This window comes from Equus przewalskii, unplaced genomic scaffold (genome assembly GCF_037783145.1).
Source record: "Equus przewalskii isolate Varuska unplaced genomic scaffold, EquPr2 ChrUn-10, whole genome shotgun sequence".
NCBI lineage: Eukaryota > Metazoa > Chordata > Mammalia > Perissodactyla > Equidae > Equus > Equus przewalskii.
The window spans coordinates 1280574-1295850 of record NW_027228747.1 but is presented as its reverse complement, the minus strand read 5'-3'; the positions used below and the strand labels follow the sequence as shown (position 1 = coordinate 1295850).

The 15277-nt window shown below is 44.7% G+C and overlaps 1 protein-coding gene across 12 annotated transcripts in view; it reads right to left on the bottom strand.

Annotated features, from left to right (window-relative positions):
• Positions 1-3585: 3585 nt before the first annotated feature.
• Positions 3586-15277, bottom strand: part of GATAD2B (GATA zinc finger domain containing 2B) — an 89050-nt gene continuing 77358 nt past the window's right edge. For 8 of the 12 annotated variants that reach the window (XM_070607478.1, XM_070607483.1, XM_070607479.1 and 5 more), the window contains 9 exons: positions 13918-14047; positions 13108-13239; positions 12666-12797; positions 12046-12216; positions 11211-11526; positions 9191-9393; positions 8134-8244; positions 7863-7980; positions 3586-7192 (listed from right to left, as the gene is read on the bottom strand). In XM_070607478.1, coding sequence (XP_070463579.1) covers positions 7059-7192; positions 7863-7980; positions 8134-8244; positions 9191-9393; positions 11211-11526; positions 12046-12216; positions 12666-12797; positions 13108-13239; positions 13918-14047 — 1447 coding nt within the window. In that variant the 3' untranslated portion in view covers positions 3586-7058. The remainder of the gene's footprint in view (positions 7193-7862; positions 7981-8133; positions 8245-9190; positions 9394-11210; positions 11527-12045; positions 12217-12665; positions 12798-13107; positions 13240-13917; positions 14048-15277) is intronic. The other 4 variants (XM_070607480.1, XM_070607487.1, XM_070607485.1 and 1 more) reach the window with 1 other exon arrangement.

The window sequence follows — 15277 nt, the reverse complement described above, 5'->3', positions numbered from 1 at the left end:
CATTCCTTGTGGTCTGAGTGTGCAGGTGGACAAAGGGGATGCTGAGTTCCTTGTCCCCTTGCCCCCAAACCCTAAGAGTTCTGAACATTCGAGCTCCCATGAGCCGCTTCTCTGAGCAACCAAATACCCATCTCCCCATTCCCAGATCCAAAGCATCGGCCCCTCTTCAGGGGCATCCCTCCCCATTTGATTTCTATTTTTGAAAGGAGAGATAGTTTGATTTGGGGTTTTGATGGCCTTGAATCCCTTGCAGAATGAGCACAGAGGCTGTGGAGCACCCCACCCATATATTTCCAATTCTAGTGTCCAAAGAGCACCTCTTCCCCACTCCTCCCTCTGCCAGCCTACGGCACCCAGGGCCCCACTGTCCCTCCTCATCCAGCTCTACCATACCCTAAAGCCAAAGCCTCAGGCTCTCCTTCTATCAGCCTCTCCCTCTAGAGCTGTACAGTATTGTGCCAAAAAGTGGGGAGGGTCTTGGAGGAAGAAAAACCTAGGGCTTAGGGGACCCCAAACATTGTCTCCTCTGTGCTCTTGTAGAGTGTTGCTAGTACCAATGACAAGATTCCAGCAAGGCTGGGCCCTGCCCTTCCACAACTGCTCCTTCTGCATGAGGGGCAAAAACAGCTTTAACTAAGACATGTGGCAGGGGACCAAGGGGTTAAGAACAGCCCCAACTTTCGAGTTCTTGAGGAAATCACACCCTTCTCTGGGTGGGCCTGGTCTAAGTGCTTTGTTGGAAATAAAAAACAAAAATGGAAAAAATAAATTAGGATCTGGTTAGCGTTCTGGGTTGAAAGGAAAACCTGGGAGACTGGGGTGATGAAGTGCTAAGACACAGCAGTTCAAGGTCTTTCAGGGGATGCTGCATTCACATTAAGGAACCATACTGCAGTTTGCTAAGAGCAGAGCAGCTCACCTGGAGAAACCAGCATGTCACAAAGGATTCAGTTACTAGATACTAGAGCAGTGTGAAGGGAAGGGCCAAGGACAGCTAGGGGACACCTCTCTCTAGGACAGAATGGAGACCCAGCCTCTGGGTTAAATGTTGCCTCCTGGGGGCCGGCCCCGTGGCCGAGTGGTTTAAGTTCGTGCGTTCCGCTTCAGCCGCCCGGGGTTTCACCGGTTCGGATCCTGGGCGTGGACACGGCACCGCTCATCAGGACATGCTGAGGCGGCATTCCACATGCCACAACTATAAGGACCCACAACTAAAATATATAACTATGTACCGGGTGGCTTTGTGGAGAAGGAGGAAAAATAAAATCTTTAAATGCTGCCTCTTTCCCAATACCTATAGACTGTAAGTCATCAGGTAACTAAAGTGGGGGCAGTGGCTTCCAGAACACTGCTTCCACATCAAGGTGGAGGGGAATAAGAATACACAAGTAAGTAGGGGCTTCAAATCACCATCACAATTGAAGGAAAGGGTACACACCAAAAGAACGCCACAACTGTAGAGGTACAAGCCACACGCTCATCTCCCAGTTACCCCTAAAATTCTCCCACCAAGCTGCCACCCCTGCCCCAACCATGACTAAAGCACAGGCCACAGGAAAGTTTAGAAACCATTCCTTTCTTTATTAAACATAGCTTGCAAGTGATAAATATTACAAAGTTTTTTTTCTTTTAATCCTTTCTCCAAAAATTAGCTTATTATTTGAATGTCACTGCTGAAATGCTCAGCAGCATCTGAAACAGATGGGAGTGTATTTGCCTTTTTGAAAACCAGTTTCTATTGGTCTTAGTTTTTTCATTTTAATTCCCAAACACAATGCAGAAAATTAGAATGAGGTTAAAAAAAAAAAAGGAAACTTAAAGAGAGTTGTGCAAAAGGGTCTTGTTCCCCTCCCACCCACCCCATTCAGAGAAGGCCATTCCCCATCCCACCTCCCTGCTCCCCACCCCCCACCCCCAATCTATCCTTACACCTTCACCAGGGCCTCACCCACCATCCTGTATCCTCTCCAGGTTTTACCAGCCAAGAACCTAAAGAATGTGGGAGTACTCAGCCCAGGCTGTGGGGAAGTTGGGCCCCTGAAGGAGACAGACTGTGGGACAGCTGCCTTTAGGGGGTTCAGATGAGATCTGAGGGAAGGAGACAAGATGTGGACTGTGTCTGAGCTCTCCTATACTATCACTAAGAAGATGGGGGAAGTTCTGCATCCTGTAGCTCACAAAGGGTGTAAGTAGCTAGACCACCAACCTGGGGCATTCATTGGTCAACCACCCTTAGGGGCCCTGTGGCCACTTGCGGAGGTGGGGCTTGGGGCCGGGTTCCTGCCCTCAGATGACTAGCGGCAAGAGGGCAAAGATGTCACAGGTCTAACTGATGTCCTAGACATCACTCTGCTGCCTTTCCCAAACCAAAAGTAACAGTACAGGCCTGGCAGCTCTCCAAGGGCATTGCCACACATACAACCACTTCAATACTAGTCACTTTGGTTTCCTCCCTGGTTTTTCAGCCCAACACTTCCCTCACCTCAAGTTGTTTTGGTTTGTTTTATAGGTGGGGAAGGAAGCACAGAATAGAATTTTAAACTTGGTGGCCAGATGATCTCCCGTCACTTCACAAATAAGAAAACTGAGACCCAGAAAATTAACTCTACCAAAGGTCACGTAGTAAGTTAGTAGGAAAGCTTGGGACTAGACCCCAGGTCTTCAGACTGTGCCACCACCCCACCCCCTTTGTATTGTGGTTCTTTTCACTCTCCACAGTCTGACTAAGAACCTTAGCTCTCACTGTAGCCAAGCCTCACCCCAATTTGCAAAGCCTAAGACTGTGTGCAGATGGATGTAGCTCTCCCTAAGTGAGACTTTTTCAGGATGACTTGTTAAAATCCTTTCTCTTTATCATCCCTTGACAATCCACACTCAAAGGCCCATGAAACTAGGTTCTTTTTTGGGGGGTGGGGTGGGGTGGGGAAAATCCCTTGCATAAGAAAGCTTGACACTGAATTTTGTTATATAGGTATATTGTATATATGCTGATGCAATCAGAGAAAAAAAACAGTGCAAATACAATTACAATTCATAATACTTGGTTTCAATGCCCCCGGGAACTGCCCCATTCCTCGGCTACCTCCCAGCCCCCAGCACTTCCCCACAGTATCAACCTAATGCTGGGGGGTAGGGAGAGTGGGCAGGTTAGGGTAGGGAGTGGGCTCTGCCAAGGCAGTGCTGGTGACCCGGAGGGACTACTCCAGGGTGGGGAGGCAAGGCACAAATTAGGGGTGGGTGGTGGGGGAGGTGGCATCTCTAAGGAGGGATGGGGTTAGAGCAGCTGCCAGTCTCAGTGTGCTGGGCCCGGCCCACTCTCCTACCCACCCTCCACAGCCCTGCCTCCCTACCCCCTCCCCTTCCCCAGAAACCCTTTTGCACGGATCATACACAAACGGGCACATTACAAAATGACATAACACAGTTTCACAATATCCATGGCTAGGGCTTTTTTTTCTCTTTTTCAGGTTTTTTTTTTTTTTCTACACAATGTACAATTCCTTTTAAATGGATCAAGAAATAGCTTATATACACGATGAGTCCTTGTTATAACATCTCGGCAGCAAATATCATAAGCTAATGAAAGTCTTGTTGAGGGGAAGGGAGCCTAGGACTGGGGTGGGGGTGGGGGGTGTGGAGAGAAGGGTTATGCCTTCTGGAGGAGTGGGGAGAAAGGGGAGTGGTTGGGGAAAAGGAACAAAAGTAAAATATCAAGAAGCATCTTTACAAAGCAGTTCTATAGCTAATTCCTTTTAAAGGGGAAAGGAAAGGTAACCAAAGCAGGAAAACATTAATCTCTGTGTCTTAAAAAAAAATTGTCTACCATACATACATCCAAAAATGTGGAAAAAATACTTATTCCAGGATGGAGGAAGTCCAGATGCTGTGGTCAAATGACAAAAAAAAAAAAAAAAAACCCCAACAAATAAGGACCTCTGTCCCTCAGCTTTACCCAAGCCTTACCACTCATCCACCCATTTCAGGCTTCTGGGGAGTAAGCCACTGTCCATAAACTACTACTTTTAGAGCCTCTGGAGATGGAGGAAGCCAGGGAGAACTACTGGGATCCTCACTTTAGTACTACCCTGAGCTTCAGAGCTCCAGGAGTAAAAGAAACTCTGAAAAGAGGGTCTTTCCTCCTATCTTTAGGGCATAAGGTTTAGTGTCTATGGGGCCCAATGCCTGGGGATGGATAGCAACAAAAGACTTGGAGGGACACAAGGCAATCAATGATGAAAAAGCACAGAAATGAGGAAGACAGAAGGACAGGGGAGAGGGAGGGAAGGGAGGAGGTGGAAGGCTAACACTTTACCATGATTAGGGAAACCTCACCCCCATCACTAATCCCTGGGAAGGATATAAAATTTGGGAGAAGAGAGGGTAACAAATCAAACCTCAGTGATTGAGCAAAGGGTCATGGAGCTATACTAGTCAACGAGCAGCCTCTATGCAATCGACCCTGAGGGAATAAAAACAGGGAAGACTCTACCCTCTCCCCCATCGCCTCAGCACCTTGGCAGGCACTCGACTATAGGCTTTCCTTCCCCATCATTCCCCATCTCTACACATCTTACTTCCAAACCCATTCAAAGGTGGCCTGGCTCCCAGGGAAGGGACTCAGCTCAGGGCAGGGATGGCCCCCAGCCAGAAGGTATTGCACATTCTCTCTTCCTCACTTTTAATCTCAACTGACAAACTTGGGCACCTCGTACCTCTGAGCACCTCTGAGCTGGGGGTGGGAGACATAACAGAAATGGCACTTCATTATGGGCGGGGGAGAGGCTAGACAGACATGCCACAAGGCAAGATGACTTGTAGGAAAAATACTAAAAAAAAAAAACAGCTTCCAATTTCGTGGAAGAGAAACGCAAAACCAAACGATTTATCCAGTGCTTTCAAAGCACAGAGGGCAAAGAAAAGATGTAAGAATATATCTTTATATATATATATATAATTTTAAAATAATCCCAGACCCAGTTCCATTAACCCCCCTCCCTCTCCCACCACTTACAGTCAGGGGTACCACATTCCCCAGAAAAATACTTGAAACGACCCCATCACTACCTGTTACTAGCATCTAGCTTCCAGATCATTTCACCACTGGGGGAGCCCAGACACAGGCTGCATCTCTGCTCCTTTATTAAGTGCTCAATGAATTTAGGGGAAGGGAGGAAAGAAAAAAAGCCAGGAAGGCCCGTAGGGCCAAGTATAATCACCCACAGTGGCTCTGGGGTATGGGGAGTTGAGGCCAGAGTGGGGGGAACTGAGCCTGATTCCAGCTCCTTCTCCCATCCCATCCCCAAACTTTATGGGGAAGATGTGCAGTTTGTGTGTGTGTTAATTTTAAAAGTGCCTTTTACTTTAAAAAAAACTATTTAATTTTTAAAAATAAAAGTGGGGGAACTTCCCCAGGTGGCTTTCACAGGCAAAATGTTCAACTCCTCTTCACACCTCTCTGCTGAGAGTACCCCTTCCTCAAACTCTGGCAGCTTCTAGAGCTGAAGAGGCAGGTGGGTGTATACTATGAAGAGAGCAGAAACCCCTACCTTTAAGGGGCTTCCCTTACCTCAGAAACAGCCTGGTCCCCTCCCTCTTCCCCCACGGTGTGGGCAAATGGGATGTTCATCTCCCCAATCGCCAGAACAGCAACATTGCACAATTCAATTCATTCTCTACATTAGTAGCGCTTAAGGAAAAAATAAAAACAAACAAAAAAGCAAAATGAATAGACTTCTGGGGGGAAAGAGACAACTACTTTTATAGCAGAGGTCCAAAGCTGGTTTTGACACGAGCTGTTTGGCTTTGAGCAACTGGTTCTGCAGTTAGTGCAGCAGGGTCAGGCCAGGAGTCCAACCTGATTAGTGCCCTCATCCTCATCTCCTGTCACTCAGAGGATAAAAGGAGAGACAAACGTGAGTCTCAGCAGTCGGGCAGAAAGCCTGTCTTCAGTCATCTACTTCCTCCCTTTGTCATTTCAATCACTCATGCCCATTCCAACCTCTAGGACACCCAGCAATCGCAGATTGGGAACAGCCATTCCTCTTTATTACAGACAGGGCTGTGGTTACTGGGGGCAGATTAGGATTTTTTTTAAAAAAAGGTGGGAGTAGGGGAGAATTTTACAAAAAAATAAAAAAGATAAAATAATTTGGGGCTAGTTGGCCTGGAATAGACTTCCACGTCTGCACTGGGGTCAGGAGACCAATATTATTCCCCCAGCATCCAGAAGGCCAGGACCTGGTCTCAGTCCTCCTTGGCTCAGCAATACGCTCATCATCTTGCTCCTCCTCCCCCTTCTCTACGGGTCAATTCCAGGGTGGTTAAGTTTTAAAGCTTCTCCCTCCAGGCTCTCTCCCCACTCATTCTTAGAGCCCAATTTCAATTCTAAACACTGCCTCCCGACTGTCCAGCCCAGAGACACCACAGTTGGTGTGGTATTCCTCCTTGTTTGATGCAACTACCTGCCCCCGCCCCCGGGTTAAGTGCATTAAAAACTTCTGCCCCTAACACTCCCAGTCATGTCCTACTTGGCAGTTGGGGACCCTACTGCAATGCTCCTTATCATTTAACTGAATGTCATTTTTGTTTACAGAAAAAAAAAGACAAAAGAAAAGAGAAAAAGAAAAATATTGGGGGAAAATAAAAAGGTTTAACCGTCCACTGAACAAAGGGAGGACACACAACATCATTAAAAATGATAATAATAATTATAGCATAAAAACAAACTTTAGAAACACACGTCAGAGGGCTTAGATTTCTCCCCAGGACCTCATTCTGACCTCTCTCAGAGGCGAAGATCCACCTCACTGTTAAAGAAAACCAAAGAGAGAAGACAGAGCGGCAGAAGAACAGATCGCAGCAGTGTGAAATAAAGGGGAGGTGGCGGGGCAGGGCGTGTGTTTTCTTGTTGATTTCTATTTTTTGTCTTCTGTTTTTCTGTTTTGTTTTCCGTGTATGGTAGGCACCAGTACAGGCACTGCATGCGACGGAAGTTGGGGGCAACGGGAGAGGAGAGGGGTAAAGGATTCAAGGTTGGGGCAGTACAAGTGGAATAGGCGTTATTTCTGTCCACTGATGGACTGCGATATAGACCGGGGAGGGATCATGTCTAAAAGGTATTCCCGCTGTCGGTCTGCCAAACTGGGGGCTTTGTGTCCTCCGATGCCAGTGTTCAAGTACGCAATGTTGACACCTAGACCCAGGAGACAAAAGTGGAGGGCAGGTATTAAAAGAGGAAATGACACCTTCCTCTGCACTACTCTGGGGATGCAGAGTTGGAGACGGGGAGGAAACATTAGAACTTGTCCACATTTGTCCAGACTCAGTTAAACTTTATTTCAGTAGCCACTATCCCTATACTCCCAAGCTTTAGGCAAAGAGGTCATCCTGAAACTTCAATCCTACCAGGAATAATGAACATGATCTTGATAGGATAGAAGAGTCAGAAAAAACAATGGTGAGAGGAAAATAATCAAGACAAAGAGACGGAATCATTGAATCTGCTTTGGTTTTGGGGCTGCTGACTGTGGAGAAGCATCCCTGGATCAAACAGTATTAGGACAGTTGACCCTGCTGTTATGGCCAAAAGATATCAATAACTACATGCCTATCAAGGGGACACTTTAGACACTAAATTTGTAATGGCAGGGACTGTGTCATTTTCACCATCAAAACCCTAGTGCACTGTACCTGGCATAGAATATGAACTTTGCAAACATTTGCCAAATAATAAGAGTGAAGGGAGTAAGGCCTAAAGAAAGAGCAGAAAACAAAAGAAGGAATGATTCACCTAAAGGGGCTGCTAAAGAATTACCTATAACTAATCAATCCCTAAGAAAAGTCCTCAGATCAACCCTTCTTACCTGGCATTCCAAGGAGGCCACCTGGCACAGACAGCTGGGGTGCCTGTGCAAAGTTGGAAAGCATGGAACGGGCAGATGTGGGTATGCCACGCTGGAGGCTGCTTTGGGGCTGTGGAGCCTGCAATGATGAGGGGACAGTTGATCACAACTTAGCCATGATGGAAGGTTTAAGGAGGAGGTAAAGATATGGGAGTACAGAAGAGCAGTATGATTTCAAAAGAAAGGACAAGTTGGGATAAATGGCTGACAAGCCCTTGAGAGAAATCCTCACCTGCCGAAGCGTATGATGTCTCATTATGGTCTCTTGTTTACTGACACTGGACACAGCTGGAGCCGTAGTGGGGGAGAGTGCTGCCTGCTGCTGTAATCGCTGTTCAATTTCCTGTTGGGAGTCATTAGGTCAAGCCGGGCAGGACAGCGCCCAATTTCTTAACCAGAAAACCCAGAGGTTTTCTTATCTCTAACGGTGCTAGCAAGTTGGAGGGATATGGAAAAGGCGAAAGAGTCTGGTGGGGTAGGTGCACTAAGATCTCTGGTTGCAAGTAGCCAACATGTGTCACTGATTAAGGAATCCCTCTCTCCAGGAAAGCTGGCTCTCAGAAGTTGGGTGGAGAGATCTGAGTGGCAACAATGAGCTAGCTGACTGATGTAATTAAGGCTGCTGCGTTACTGAGGTTTATTTCTGACTCCTATCTACCCATTTTTCAGAAGGTCCACTATGCTACCTAAAGGGGTCTGATAAGCGGTGGAGTAGAAAATGGGATAGAAGAAAAGGATCTGAGCTTCCCAACACATCTTCCCCTTTCCAAGATATTCTCATTCTATTAATACTATAGGAGATGTTCACACATCTAGTACCATTAATTTTCACTGGGCTACTTTATAATCTACCCTTTCCTTTGTCATTTCTCTGCCAAATATGGAATGCAGATTACTTCTCTCAAAGAGATTTCTAGTACAAATATAAATCCCTCTCACCAAAATCCATTTGTTTGAGGAGGAAATGAAGTTAAGAATAGAGGGATTTCTTTAGTGCTATTAGGGAAAGGCAAGAGTCTCAAGCCTTCTGTCCTTTCCCCTTCACCTCAGCCACTATATGTAACTATGTTCTTACCCAATCAGAAATACTCAAATGGAAATGGGAAAGAAGGAATGGTGGGGAGAAAAAAAAGGAACCCAAGCCTCCAGGTTCAAGGTAACCCAGATCCAGAAACCTAGATCGCCATGACTGTGGGGATCACACAAACAACTCCTCTAAACTAGAAAGAACTACCTTTTGGGAAAACCAACTGGGCAGGTGGCTGGTGAGAAGTAGTCAGACTTCTTACCTGTTCCTGCTGTAGGGCTTTAACAAAAGCATTTTTCAGCCGGTTGGTGTGTTCAGCCTTTAGAGCCTTCTTCTGGTTGGAGGTCATACACTGCTCACATAGAATCTTACCATTCTTCTCTTGCTTCCAGTGAGGGGTGAAATCTGTGCGGCACTGGGCACAAACAAAGGGTTCGACCCGCAGAAGTGAGGCACAGCTTTTGCCTAGATGCCAACAAAAAGAATAATCAGTGGTTTCATATTTTCTCCCTATCTCCTCTGTTTCTCTTCATCAAATGTTTTTCCAGAATTTTATTCTGCTGAATTAAGAAAGAGACTCTACAAAAAGAGTACTCTACAACTTATAAAATACCTTTATTTTTTTTTGAGGAAGATTAGCCCTGAGCTAACTGCTGCCAATTCTCCTCTTTTTGCTGGGGAAGACTGGCCCTGAGCTAACATCCGTGCCCATCTTCCTCTACTATATATGTGGGACGCCTACCACAGCATGGTGTGCTAAGTGGTGCCATGTCCGCACCTGGGATCCAAACTGGCGAGCCCCAGGCCGCCAAGAAGCGGAACGTGTGCACTTAAGCGCAGTGCCACTGGGCTGGCCCCACTTTATTTTATTTGATTGTAACAACATCACTTTAGGGAATTCAGAGAGTACCATCCCCATTTACAAATGAGAAAACTAAGTATAAGAAACACAGCTCCTAAACGAGAAAGCTGGGACAAGAACCCAAGTTTTCTGATTTGCTATTACATTACATTGAGAAAAAATATGTCAATTCAGAGTCCAAAGACACCATATAACTCAGCCAACACTTTTGCTTCTTAGCATCTCTTTACCTCAGAATGAATTTATCCTTGTCATATACATTTATAATTTTTAATTATCAGTGTCTGAATTACCCACTTTGTGATGTGTTTATAGCCAATACTGAGCCCTTTAGGTACTTTCCTCTACTGTCAGGTGTTCCCCTAAGTCCTTATGTTTGGAAATTCAGGCTTAATAACTTCTGTTAGTATACTCTGTACAGTGTTAATACATTATAGTCTGGTTCACTGTTCGTGTACAGCTTTTATGTGGTCATAGTTATCTCCATCAGTATATATATTTTCTTAACTACAAGCACACAAACAGCAGGGACTGAATAAAATAATGCAGCACAATGCCACACAAACACTGACATTAAAAATAAATGTTCTGGGGCCCACCCGGTGGCGCAGCTGTTAAGTTCACACGTTCTGCTTCGGCGGCCCAGGGTTCGCCAGTTTAGATCCCGGGTGCTGACATGGCACCACTTGACAAGCCATTTTGTGGCAGGCAGGCGTCCCACATATAAAGTAGAGGAAGATGGGCACGGATGTTAGCTCAGGGCCTGTCTTTCTCAGCAAGAAGAGGAGCATGGGCAGCAGATGTTAACTCAAGGCTAATCTTCCTAAAAAAAAAAGTGTTCCAGGGGCCAGCCCCATGGCAAAGTGGTTAAGTTCGTGCACTCCACTTCAGCAGCCCAGGGTTTTGCCAGTTCGGATTCTGGGGGCAGACCTAGCACCTCAAGCCATGCTGAGGCTGTGTCCCACATAGCAGAACTAGAAGGACCTACAACTAGAATATTCAACTAAGTACTGGGGGGCTTTTGGGAGAGGAAGGGAAGAAAAATAAAAAAGATTGTCAACAGATGTTTGCTCATGGCCAATCCAAAAAAAAAAAACAAAAGAAAACAACTGTTCTAGTCATCGAAGCACGCATGCATCATGCTAGGTATCAGTCAAAAGAACTAAACAGTATACTGTAAAAAATATAGAAGATATACAAAATACACAAAAATATTTAGCCTAAGATACACAGACAAACAAACCTTTTTCTGATATGTTGCTCCCAAACAGCCTCTGAATCAGGGATGGGAGGTGGTTTGGCAATGGTAAGGAGAGCTTATTTAACATTACACAATACCCTGTGATACTCTGCCCATGTCAATCAGGCTCAGCAACCTCTCTGCTTAGATAAAAAGACTGACCAGAAGAAACAGCCTTACCTTGGCTGTCGATGACACTCTGTACGACTTCTTCCAAGCCTACCATGTAGATGAACTCACTATTGGCTGCACTAGGCAGGAAGTGAAGCAAGGGAGCAGGAGGTTTGGGAGGTGGAATCTCCAGGAGTGTCTTTTCCAGTTGTTTACGAAGAGCCAATTTGGCTGCAGCCTGCGAATTGGCAGCATCTGTCATGGCGCTGGGGCTAGGAAGTGGTGAGGACACTCTGTTCACGGTCCCCGGCTGGATATGGGAGGCAAGGTTCATATAGATGGCAGAGGATGTTGTGCGCTGACAGGGAACAGAGGAACTTGACTGCTGAAACAGATTGAGTATGGGGGTCAGTGATGGTATCTGGGAAAAAGGATCAATTCTTGCTTTCACGGCGGAGAACACTATCTGATCCTAGTTTGGACTACTTAGCTTCCCAAAACTCAGGAAAAGGCAGGTGTCCAACTTCTTCACTGAAAAAGAACTCTGGCACATATGAAAGGAGAAAGATAGTGGCTACGAGCTAAAACAGCAAAGAGAAAAATAAGGATGGGGATGATTTCTGTTATATATCCTTATGCTTCTTATTCATTGGCTCCCTTGATCTCTTTAGTCTAGGAAGGTTTTAGCTTACTGCTGCTCTCTGTATAACCTCTCTTCTCCACTACTGTTTTCAAATAATTCTTCAATGTTTCTACTTTTGGGACTACTGTCAATTCAAGCTCCATCAAAATTATCCTTATTGTCCAGAGCTTCTCTATGTCCGAAAACTTAAAATCTATGGACCTTTTAACAGAGAAAGCAAATAAAAGATTTCCCTGTCTCCACATTAGGGCTCTCTCTTACCGGTTGGTAATTGATGGCGGGATTCATATTGGGTGTTGTGGTGCGTACAAGGCCAGGCTTAGGTGGGCCCCGCTGACCCTGCAGCTGGGCTGGGTTTGGTGCAATAACACGTTGAGACATCAACATGTGTGGGAGGGTGGTATTGGTCGCTGAACGGATGACACTGTGACCCTGAAAGAGAAAAAGAGGAAAAGAACTAGTCATAGTTGGTAAAATGTCCCACAAAATGCTAAAGAGAAAACACTACCTATAATACATAGCTGAGCAGAAACATACTCAAACTTAGTAATTTTGTCTAATGATCTACGAGATAAATCTACCACCACTGTTAACCCTGATTAGTGGCTAGGAATTCCCTGGCTTTTTTGGTATAATCTATCTAACCCTATATGGAAAAGGGCTAAGCTGGAAACCTCTAGAGAAGAAAAACTACAGTGGAAAAATGAGGGTTATTCATTCTTCTATGCAGACTAAATTATGCCATAAAGGACCAACAGACTATCTGTAGTAATAACCTCTCTATCATGGCCAGGTTCTTCTACAATCTTCACAAAAGCCAAGAAACAGAGACAGAATAAACAGGGCCCTCTGACACAAAGATCCTATTATGGGTCACACACCTGTAATGTTCTCAAATTTTGAGGTTCAACACCTTGGGCCCCAGGCCGGGAGGGAAGTTTGGATAGGCCCTGCTGTCCCACATGAGCAGGAGATGGCTGAACAATAGATGCGGCATTTTGTACAACTGGAGTCTGAGGGAGAGAAGAGAAAATGAGACAGTGGAAAAGACTAATAATCGGAAGTAGAAATCTGGTACACTTTTAGACTTTTAAAATTCCTTGTCAGTGAAAGTGCCTGCTGACCAGGAGGAAAATTGAGAAAAACGGAATCAAGGTTTTCTTGATTAAGGCCTAAGATAAAAAAATATCACTATTCCCAGAGACTAAAAGCCATGGAACCCAGAGAAGAACGAGCCACTCAGCTGAACCTACCTGGGATAGCCTATTCTCCATCCAGTTTTTCCTTCCTTTCCCCTAGTCCCTTATTTCTAGGGCACATTACCTTCTGGACCACGTTCTCTTTCTGTAGCTGACTCTGTCTCAGTTTCTTTAACAGCACCAGTCGGGCTTCTTCCAATCGCAGCTCATCCCTCAGCTGCTTGATGAGCTGTTGCCGTTCCTCAATGCCTTTCCCCTTAAGGAAACACAGACTGTCAGCTATGGTAGCATGTACCCAGAGTCCCTTCCTGCAAGACGATCTCTTCTTTTATCTCTGAAACCTTCATCTTCCACAAGAAGCACAGGTGGTGATAGGACTGTTATCTTTGTGTCCCTGGGGTCTGGCAGAGTGCCTGGTGGTATTCAGTAGGTACTCAAAAAATGTTTACAGAATGAAAGAGAGACCACATATAAATGCTAATCAACTAGATTCCTGGCAAAACAGAAGAATGGCCAAAGGAGACACTGATTTCCTTTAAAAGAATGTTTCTAAATCATTTTAGCCGTGTTTCTTCTAAATATACATAAAAACTTAGGAATTTCTCCATATTCTGAGATCCAGGATAGAGTGTAGAAGGAATCCCTCCTGCCAACAGTTTACTTTATGTGACTTGAATTATGTTTTGTTTTCATTTTCCAAAGATAAGTTATATTGAATATGTTTTTCAAACTATCTTCTCCACTTGATTCTAACGGTTCCCTATAAAAGAGCATGCCTTCAGGTTGTGAATCATTTAAATGAAGAGTCTGATCAATGGGTAGTTATTTAGATCCAAAAAGTAAACCATAAAAAAAACAGAACTGGGACTCTTATGGAATTAAAGAGACTAGAAGCAGTAAGAAATGAAGAAAAAAAATCTTTTTTTTTTTTTACCTTAAACATCTCTAGGTTGGCTGCTTTGAGTCTTTCTTCCATTCGGGAGCTGGAACGGGGACTGGAAGCCTCATTATCAGACAAAACAATGATGTCTGGGGAGGGAGTTAGCCTTCCTCGGTCTGGCTCACTAGACAAGAAAAGGAAAAATAAAGGTATTTCCAACAGTGAAGGTTCATAGTGAAGTTAAGAAAACTACTTTTCTACACAGAACAAAGAAATCCAAGGGAACTTAGGTCTGTCCCAATTTACCCAGGGAAAGACAGAGACACTCAAATCCTAGGATAAAGACACCAAGTTGAAAGTGATGACAAAACTTCAGCAAAAGTACTTTTCTCATCTAAATTCCTTACAGAGGATGCAGGGACAAAGGCACTGACTAGCTTAGAAATGGGAATAAGAGATGAGCGTTCTATCACACTGATTTTAATCAAAATTCTAAATGTTTTCCCTCTTACCTCACTCTCCTTTGGGCTATCTCGTTAGTTACGTAAGAGCTTCAAGAAGGAAATGGCTAGCTTGACAGGGGAAGAGGGGCAAATGCAGTAGAGCCTAGTTGTCCATCCCTGGTACAGATGGTACATTCGTTGCTGAGGAAGCAGCTCATTATAATGATAATGACATGGTTCTGGCTATCTGAGGATTTACAAGAAAGGAAGTTATATGACAATTGCAATGATAGTCTATCCTGTCAAGAGTTAAGGAAAAGGTACTGTTGTCAATGGCTTGAGAGAATGGACAGTGTCAAGTATGATGTCTACAACCTTCTGGAGGACTCAAACTCCAGAACTAAATACACGGAACTTACATCTACTTGGCAGAGTTCTATTTACCATCTTCCCTCAGAAAGAAACTTTCCAGAAACGACTTTGAAATCTTTATCTTGCACAGTGGCTCTCCCTATTCCCAATCCTATAGACAACTCTAGTTTTGGTCTTTCTGGGGCTAGCCTTAAAAGCATCATACTTGTTTCTCTAAGATGATGAAAAATGGTATTCATGCTTAACACCTGGAATAAGAATCCTGGCAATTCGGATTGCCTTAGGTTTCCAAATCAATGACCATATCTTCTAACTCTCTTCTCATTTCTTAACTCAAAGTTATCGTCCCAGACCCTACTTCCTTGAGATCTTCGGTGTAGTTAGGAGTATACAAGTCTAAAGCATTGTGTTTTTAGGTCTTATTTAAACATGTAACTCAAACCTTCAACATCTACAGATCTTCAGTCCTGAGAGCCTCTCAGCCATTTCTCAGGGCTTCCTGTCTCAGTCGCTGTTGGGACACAGATGCCTTTTGAACAAGGCACCCTGGATGGTTGGGACAAGCATTCAATTTCTCAACAAGATACAACTAGGTTACT